Raw genomic sequence first — 9,282 nt, forward strand, 5'->3', positions numbered from 1 at the left:
TATCCAATTTAACGGCACACAATGGTTTTTTTCTTTTCCTCTTCCATATGGCATGTACACATTCATATGCCATGAGCACGTTGTTAGTGATGAGTCTCCCCGGAACAAATGCACTTTGCTCCTCTGATATCAGTATAGGGAGCACAACCTTAAGCCTGTTAGCAAGAACCTTAGCTGCGATCTTATACAACACATTACACAAGCTTATCGGTCTGAACTGTGATAGCACCTCCGGCGCCTTCACCTTGGGTATCAACACCAAAATCGTATCATTGAACCCCTCTGGAATCTGCCCCCCCCCCCAGGAACTCGCGGATCGCCTTACTTACTTCTTCTTTCACCAGAGGCCAGTGCCGCTGGTAAAAGAGGGCTGGTAGCCCGTCCGGCCCCGGTGCCTTCGTGGGTCCCATTTGGAAGAGAGCCCTTTCGATCTCCTCGTCTGAAATAGCAGCATCCAGTTTGGTATTCATTGCCTCCGTGATAGCCACCTCAATATTATCTAGGATCTGCTGCATATTTGATCTGCCCTGGGTGGCAAACAGAAGCGAGTAAAACTCCCGAGCCATCTCCCTCATTCCTTTATCATCGGAGCACTTCGTTGCATCCGACCGTAGCAGCGACTTTACCGTGTTTTTCCTCCTCCTGTGAGAAGCACGGTTCTGGAAATACTGTGTGTTTCGGTCGCCCGCCTTTAGCCAATCCACTCTTGATCTCTGCCTCTTCATAATCTCCTCTCTCAAATAAACCTCAAGTAGCTGTTCTTCCACTGCTCTCATTTTATGCATGCGTTCTGTAGACATACTTTCCTCCTTAGGGCATCTCCAGCCGTTGGCCCCCCAGGGGGCGTCTAAAAGCGCCGCCTGGGGGTGAGCCGGCGCAAAAAATGGTCCTAGGGGCGAGTCGGTCCCCAGCAGTCGGCCCCCAGGGCCGCCCCCAGGCGCGTATTTAAAAAAAACCGTTCGGTGAAGTTATGATAAAAACTAGTTATATTTCGGCCAACCATGACAAGTTTCGGCGAAATTCGTCCAAACATTACATTAACCTAATCTAAAGTAACAGAAAGTGGCTGAAGTCGTCGCCGCCATCGTCGTCGTCGGCCTTCTCCTCCTTGACGCGGGTGCCCCTGCTGGACCCCTGCCCGGCGTCGCCTTGGCGAACAGGCGGCGGCGCGTCGTCGTCGTCGTCGCTGTCGCATAAGACGATGACTCCGCCTTCCTCGCGGCCGCGTCGGCGCTCCTCGAAGTGGCGTAGGGCGGCGCACTGGCGCTCCTTCTCCTTCTCTCAGCGCGCCTTCTCCCGGCGCGCCTTCTCCCGGCGCGCCTTCTCCAACGCGATGGAGTCCTGGCGCGCCCATTCGAGGGCCGCGTCGTCGTCGTCGAACTCCGCGTTCACCGGCGCCAGCCCCGGCTCCGTCTTCATGGGCGCCAGCCCCGGCTCCGTCTTAAACGGCGCCAGCCCCGGCTCCATCTTTGGCTTGACGAAGCGCGGAGGAGCCGACGAGGACGAGGCGCGCCGACCGCCCCCGTTGATGACGATGCTGGCGCTGCGAGTGCGCCGGCCGAGCGCCATCTCCGCCGCGGGCTCGGCCTTGATGCCGAGCAGCACCGGAGAGCCGGAGGAATGGGAAGAAGAGCGCGATGAGGAGGAAGAAGAAGAAGCGCCGAACCTCCTCGGCGCCCATGGCCCGACGCGTCGGTGCTGCGCCGGGGGGTACGCCAACGGCGGGTCGTTGCCGCCCTCGAGGTACGTGAGCACGCCCTCGAGTGTGCGGCCGGGGATGCCCCACCAGAGGTGGCGCCCCTCGCTGTTCTGCCAGCCGCCGACCACCGGAGCGCCGTTGGTGGACGCCAAGCGCTCCTGCTGGCGGCGCTGGAAATACGCCGCCCAGGCCGCGTGGTTGTCGGCGGCGTACTGGGGGAGGGAGCCGTGGGCGTCGGTGAGGGACGCGCGCACGTTGTCGACCTCCTCGGCGAAGTACCTCGGCTTCGCCACGGCATCGGGCAACGGGGGAATGGGCACTCCCCCGGCGCTGAGCCTCCACCCCGTTGGCCCAGCGCGCATATCCGGCGGCGCCGGGATGTTCGCCTGGAACAGGAGCCAGGACTCCTGTTCGCGGAGCGAACGGCGGCCGAAGCCGTTGGCCGCCGCCTCGTCTCCGGGGAAGCGTTCTGCCATGGCGACGGCGGGGCTGGGCGGGCTCAGGAGAGGTAGAGGGAGGGGTTGGGCGGCGGCGCTCGGGAGAGGCAGGGAGAGGAAGGGGCTGGACGTCGGCGAGGGGGGGCTGGTGTGGGCACAGGCGAGTGGAGGCCGCCGGCTTTTATAGCCGGCCTGCGCCCGTGTGTACGCATGCGAGGGAGGGGAGGCGTCGGCGCGCCGTCCCGTGAAGCGCCGCCCGTGAGGAATCAATGGCAAGGCTGGCCGGCGGCAGCCTTGCCATTGATTCCCCGCGGGAACCGAGGCCATTGGGGGAAGGCGCCGAGTCGCTGACGCGGCTGGCCCGCGTCTTTTTCGCGCCAAAACAGTTCGCCCCGGCGCCCCCGTGCGCCCCCCAGCGCGCCGGGTTCGGGCTGGGTCCGCCGGCGCTGTTTTCGGCCCAAGCCGGCGAAAATCGGGCTCCTGGGGACGCGACTGGGCCGTTTTTTCGGCGCCGGCGCGAAAAAAATCGCCTGAGAAGGCCTTCCTGGGACGCGGCTGGAGATGCCCTTAGCGCGCTGCAGCTCACCTTTGAGTTGTTTAATCTGCTTGCGGACGGAACCAAACACAGTCCGGCCTCCGGCCCCACTCCCGCATGCGACCAGTGACGCTGCGCAGCTTGCCTACCAGCGCATGCAGGCCTGTTTGGCCGTGGCTCTCCGCCTCCCATGCCTCGCTTATCATCGTATCGTACTCCTCATGGCGCGTCCACATTTCCTCAAATTTGAAACTCCTTTCATGCACCTGTTGAACCAACCTTTCCTCCCTGATCCGGATGGCCAGTGCCATATGGTCGGACTCTTCCGTAAGGATATGTTCCACCCCGGAACCTGAAATTTTTTGCATGAACTCACTATTACATGTAGCTCTGTCTAACCTCACCTGAACATTACCAGGGGGATCACGTTTATTATCGAAGGTAAACGGATAGCCAGAAAAACCCATGTCCGCCAGTGCGCACATATCAAGACACTCCCTAAACGCTTCCATTTGGTTTAGGTTTCGCTCGTTCCCTGCAAGCTGTTCAGACTGTTCAAGAGCCTCATTAAAATCGCTTGCACAAATCCATGGTAAGTTATCTTGCCTTTTTAGATATCGTAATGCATCCCATGTCTTCTGTCGTAGCTCCGTTCTAGGCTCCCCATAGATCCCAGTGAATCTAAAGGTCCTATTTTCGTATGTAACCGATGCATCGATAAAGTACTGGCTCCATGGTCTAACCGATACCTCCGCGTCATCCCTCCACCATAGTGCAAGCCCTCCACTCCTTCCCCTACTGCTCACGGCCACCCCATTGCGAAAACCAAGACTCCACTTCAGTCTATCCATAGGTGACGCTTTCTTTTTTGTTTCCGATAGAAAGACCACCGCTGGGTTGTAGGACCGTACCAGGTCTCTCAGTTCGCCTACTGTCGAGTCCAACCCCAGTCCTCGACAGTTCCAGGCCAAGATATTCATTGTTCTCGGCGGCCCTGCACCCTCGCAGGGTCCGCCGCTCTCCCGTCATTCTCTTCGATACGGTAAAAAACATTTGCTGTTCTCAGTCTCTTCTCCCCATTCTCCGAGTCCTTATCACCATATCTTCCCTGCTCACCCTTAGGGACCCACAACTGTTTGGGGCGCCTCTTCCTTGACATGTCTCTTTCATAATCCCAATTATTCAGGTGACGGTACGATGACTCACCTTCCCTTGGCCCGCGGACATAATACCCTCGTTTTCTTCCCCTATGATCATAGCCCGAGCTGATATTGTGCCTCGACCCTTGTCCCGACTGCTCAACCTGACTAGCCCTGTGTTTGTAGTCCTCATGTTGCTTGTCTACCAGTTCTTGCCTCAGGTTCATCTCTCTTCTTTCCTCTAAATCTTGCCTCAAGTCCCTACTTTGTGAGTTCTCCCCTTTGCTTTTCCCCTTGTTTGGGCTTGTCACAGCCTCATTGATGTCACCTCTCCCCCCACCAGTGTGGGATTGTTCAGATTTTGAGAGGGATGGATACAAGTTACGCTTCGTTGGGACATCCCTTACTGATGCAAAAAACCGGGTCTGCTCACCCTCGCCAGTGCGAGAGGAGCCTCCACTGTTGAAGCTGCTTGCAGATCCACCTAGACCCCCTCCCTTATGTCCTGTATTACGCCCAGGGGAGGCCCTAAGCCATTCTCCCCACTGTGAGCCTTTATCCACAGGAGGACTACAAACCCCATTCACGTGCACCAACCGACCACACTCAAAGCAGAAGTGCGGTATTTTTTCGTAGTGGAAATCATACCACGTGCCCACCTTATCCTCTGCCGATTCTTTCAGATTGAAACCCCGGACTAAGGGCTCATACACAGAGATCTTGGCTCTGACTCTTAGATATTGCCCCTTGGCAAAGCCATCTTTATCCACATCAACCTTGATCACTTCCCCTAGCCAGTTTCCAAGTGCCAGCCCAAACTCCTCACATCTCCTATCCAGCGGCAGATCCTTGACTCTGACCCAAGTTTCGACAGTGTCGAAGACCATCTCTGACGGCCTCGTCTTGCCATCATAGTCCTTCAGGATGAGCACACTGAAGTCATACTGCCAAGGACCATTGTTCCTCGTGTGCTTCCAATCGCCCTCTCCGCTGAAGTGCACCAAAAACAGATTGTCTCCTAGGTCACGGAATTGTGCCTCATGGTGTAAGCCCCAGGTTCTATGCATGGATCTCTCTAGCGCACTCCTATTCAGCGGTCTTGGTGAACACACCTTCCCGATCAGCGTCCACTTCCTCGCTGCTGGGATCCCCTTACCTGGATCCGCAAAAACAAACCCTTGTGCTTCCTTCTGAGTGCTAAACAGGCGTTGGGTGTTGATTACTGAATGTACGTACTTTCTGTCCTACGTTTGGTTTTAAACGCACCCCTCAATTGCTCTTGGCCCAGCCCTTTTTCTTCTTTTCTATTTCTCTCTTTCTTTCCTTTTGTTTTGTGTTAGTTTTCTTTTCATTTTTCTCTTTTTTTTACTTTTTGGTTTTCCTTTGTTTTTAAAAAGTTCCTTATTTTTCCACTTTTATACAGTTTCAATCTATGTGTTTCTGTTTCACTTCTCTTTTGGCGTGTAACCATTATTTAATTGTATGAACATAAATTCAGGTGTTCAGGAATTTTTTCCTTTCCGTCTGTGAACATTCTTATTTACAAATGTATGAACATTTTAATACATGAATATATGATTTTTTTACATGATCAATTTTTTAAACTGAAGATCAAAATTGTAATTTATTTTACTTATATAAACATATATGTCGGCATACATGACTTTTTTTTCCTTTTCGACAGTATATACTTTTTCACCATTGATGGGCTGCCCGCCCGTCAATAGTGACGTACGCACCGCTGATGGATAATAACCAATGGGCCTTTTTTTTCTTACGAAACACACCCAGAGGGCATCGTAGACCCGACAATTGTCTAGGAAAACCACCAGTTCAATGAAAAGATAAAATGGACGCGGAACGACTAGTCAAATTAAGATTACAATGAAAATCGTACTAGTCTTGTAATTTCTCTGATTGATTGTTTTACTACGGTTGTTTCTGTATTATGATCTTGGTTTTGTTTTCTCGATTACTTCTATCATGATCTACTCTTTCACTTTAATTAACAGGACTGAGGCAAACTTTGCCGACCCATTTTGTAAATAAAAAATTAATATGCAAAAAAACACCTTGTCCATCCCTATCTCTACATGGCACATTGCCTGGATTAATTCATAAGTGAAGTAAGCATTAGAGTAGAAGCGAAAAATAAACACACTAAGTGGAGTATAATGCCATACTTCATTTTTTTTAAGATTATACAACATATTTGATATACTTGGAATAGAACAACCGTGCTACAAGGAACTGCTCCCACTTCCCTCAACAACAACAAAAAAAATGATATCACACCACACAAGCCCATGCCCCACTAGGTTTTCTCTTCTAAGCAAACGTTGGGCCCATCAAGTTTTTTGTTAATATGGGCCCATGAAGTTGGTGAAACGTCGTCTTAGCGGCCTATTGCGCAAAACGTCTCTGAGAACCTAAAACTCGACTTGCAATCGTAAAAGCTAATTAATGAGTTAAATATTCTCCAAAAAATTAAGGATTTAAATCTTTCTTCATATAATTTTCCCTCCTATAAATTGAAGGCCATAAGTGTGCGAATATTGCATTGATATGATATAAGATACTACCAAAATATTGCCTGCGCATTCATGGAAGCCCAGTAATGTCCCTGCACTATATAGTGGAGTCCTCTCTAGTCAATAGTCAATACCCTGCACTCGTCGCTCCTTGCCCATTTCGCTGATCGAGAGGGCTCGCCATGGCTGCTGCGACGTTGCTCTTGGCGCTCGCCATCGTCGCTCTCGTCTCCGGCCATGTCGAGGCTTTCGACCCTAACCCTCTCCAGGACTTCTGCGTCGCCGACCCCACGTCCAAAGGTACGGAAAACAAACGCCGTGCTCGTGGCAGCTCTTCAGTTTCTATGTGATCATCCATGGTGATATGCGCGTACGTGCATGCAGTGCACGAGAACGGGGTGGCGTGCAAGGACCCGGCGGCGGTGGTGGCGGAGGACTTCCTCTTCGGCGGCCTGGACAAGCCGGGCGGCACGACGAGCAAGCGCTTCGGGTTCACGGCGAACCAGGTGCAGATCCCGGGCCTGAACACGCTGGGCGAGTCCCACGTCCGCCTCGACATCGTGCCGGGCGGCGTCTTCCCGGTGCACTACCACCCGAGGGCGGCGGAGACGGCGCTGGTGCTGGAGGGCTCCGTCTACTTCGGCTTCGTCTCCTCCTACCCGGACAACAAGCTCTACGCCAAGGTGCTCCGCAAGGGCGACGTGTTCGCCGTGCCGCAGGGGCTCGTGCACTTCCTCTACAACAACGGGAGCGCGCCGGCCACGCTCTACGCCTCTCTCAGCAGCCAGAACCCGGGGCTGGTGCTCCTCGGCAACTCGCTCTTCGCCGGGGCGCTCCCCGACGATCTCGTCGCCAAGACGCTCCTCACGGACAAGCACACCGTGGAGACAATCAAGGCAAACTTCCGGCGTTCTTGATGCATGCATGGCCATGCCATGCTTGTTCCAGATCTGCATTCTTTGTATTTTCTGGGGGCGGGCACAGTAATTTGCACGTACGGCAACCGTTGCTTCGCAATAAACATGAAATATTTGGAGCAATATCAATTCGATCGTGGTCGATCGCGTATACAAGGCGTTACGATTTGATTTAATTTTTGAACACCGTTACAATTTGATTCGAATAAATTTTCACATTCATTTTGATTCTAAAAAGGAAAGTAATATGTATTATTCACTGAAAAAGAAGTATACATATGCTCGATATGAAAATCTGTAGAACTTATATACTCATGTAAAAAAACTTTGTGTGTATTTCTAAAAGATTATTACAACTAATTAAGGAGTACTTATCTTGTATTTCTTTCAACATGCAAACCATGTATAGGAAAGATATAACAATCCATTTTCATTCTTTTTTTGGGTGAAATATATTTTCGTTCTTTTTTCCCCGGTGAAATCCATTTTCATTCCCTCTTTTCAGTGAAATCCATTACCATTTTGTTACACTAATTATATTTTATAAATATCTTATAACTATATAATAAAGCATATGTATGTTCATTAAATATTCTCATACCAAGTTCCATATAACTAAATCAGCCCAAATTCAATTGGCAATACGGGGACTAGCAGCGAACTTTGTTATCGCATGTAAGCCCGAAAGCGAAGAGGAGAGTGATGGCTTGGTATAAGCCCCGATCGGGATATATGAAACTTAGTGTAGATGCCGGCTTTGATCATGACAATCTGAATGGTACGGTTGGTGCAATTCTCGGAGATGATAATGGCAAATTTATAGCTGCAGAAAACGAAAGACTAAATTTTGCTATGACTCATTTACTGCTGAAGCAACTGCTGTGAGATTTGGGTTAAATTTAGCACAACCAGTGGGATGTAGCAAGATTGAGGTTGTCTCCGACAATGAACAAGTTGTTAATGATATGAAGGAATGCTTCTACAGCTCAGTGGCAAGTGCTATATTCCATGACTGTTATTACATGTCGCTAGACTCTAATCACGTCTTGTTTGATTTATGTATTAGATACAGTAATCAGGTAGCCCATGAATTGGCCAAGTTGGCCAAGTTCTCTCCAAGTATCTTGATGGATTCACCTCCGGATGAGATTATTCCTTTTCTTGTAAATGATACAATTGTGATTGAATAAAGGAGATGATTCGTCAAAAAAATCTCGTTGAATATATTGTAACTAAATTCATGCAGCAAAGTGTCGGGTATCATCAACATATATTGTAACTAAACAAGATTATATGTCCTAAAAAGATTTTTATGTGGTGCCAGAATTAATTATTGTGCATATAATACTTTGATTGATTTAAGAGATTGCGTTGCTCGTGTCGCCTGAGCCAACATGATGGATACATCATCATAGTCATGTCCTCCCTCCGTTTATAAATATAAGATCTTTTAGAGATTTCAATACAGACTACATATGGATGTATATAGATATATTTTAGAGTGTATATTTACTCACTTTGCAGAGGAAGTAGTTCATATTACAATCTAAGGTCTTATATTTAGGAACAAAGGGAGTATAACAAAGACTAGGGGTCGGTGCACCCTTTGCCGTCTTGTGTGTTGCCATCTAGGCAAACGTCCATTCCATTACCTTCTTCGATGATGGTTGTGACATTCATTTTTTAAGATAGTAAAACTGAACCACTTCAGCCCTCTCATGTAATTAGCGATTTCATCTGTTAGATCTTGATGTTTGAACATTTTTGGCCGTCTGATCGATTTCATCTCACGAACTGGGCCACATATCGTAAAGGGTTGCTTCTTTCGAAGAAAAATCCGAAGTCTGTGGTTAACTGGGCCTATGCCCCTTTCATATTCCGGCCCAACGCCTCCCTGTTCATGATGTGCGGGGAACAACCATGGTTTTAAATAGCGTAATATAGCTCCGTTATAGCAATGCTATAGCGTTTAGAAAAGGTCCTGCGCTAAGAGATTTTGGTCCAAACATATAACAAACATTTTA

The 9,282-nt window shown here is 49.9% G+C and overlaps 1 protein-coding gene across 1 annotated transcript; it reads left to right on the plus strand.

The window, feature by feature from the left end:
• Nucleotides 1-6,487: 6,487 nt before the first annotated feature.
• LOC119341098 (germin-like protein 5-1) lies at nucleotides 6,488-7,434 on the plus strand. Its single transcript, XM_037612989.1, has 2 exons — nucleotides 6,488-6,641; nucleotides 6,726-7,434. The coding sequence occupies exons 1-2, from the start codon at nucleotides 6,524-6,526 to the stop codon at nucleotides 7,256-7,258; spliced, it is 651 nt and encodes a 216-aa protein (XP_037468886.1). The 5' UTR covers nucleotides 6,488-6,523; the 3' UTR covers nucleotides 7,259-7,434.
• Nucleotides 7,435-9,282: the final 1,848 nt, after the last annotated feature.

Source organism: Triticum dicoccoides, chromosome 7B, assembly GCF_002162155.2.
Source record: "Triticum dicoccoides isolate Atlit2015 ecotype Zavitan chromosome 7B, WEW_v2.0, whole genome shotgun sequence".
Taxonomy (NCBI): domain Eukaryota; kingdom Viridiplantae; phylum Streptophyta; class Magnoliopsida; order Poales; family Poaceae; genus Triticum; species Triticum dicoccoides.

Coding starts and splice junctions, on each gene's coding strand:
- LOC119341098 (XM_037612989.1), top strand. CDS start 6,524: ATGGCTGCTGCGACGTTGCTCTTGGCGCTCGCCATCGTCGCTCTCGTC. Junction 6,642..6,725: donor CGCCGACCCCACGTCCAAAG/GTACGGAAAACA, acceptor ACGTGCATGCAG/TGCACGAGAACGGGGTGGCG.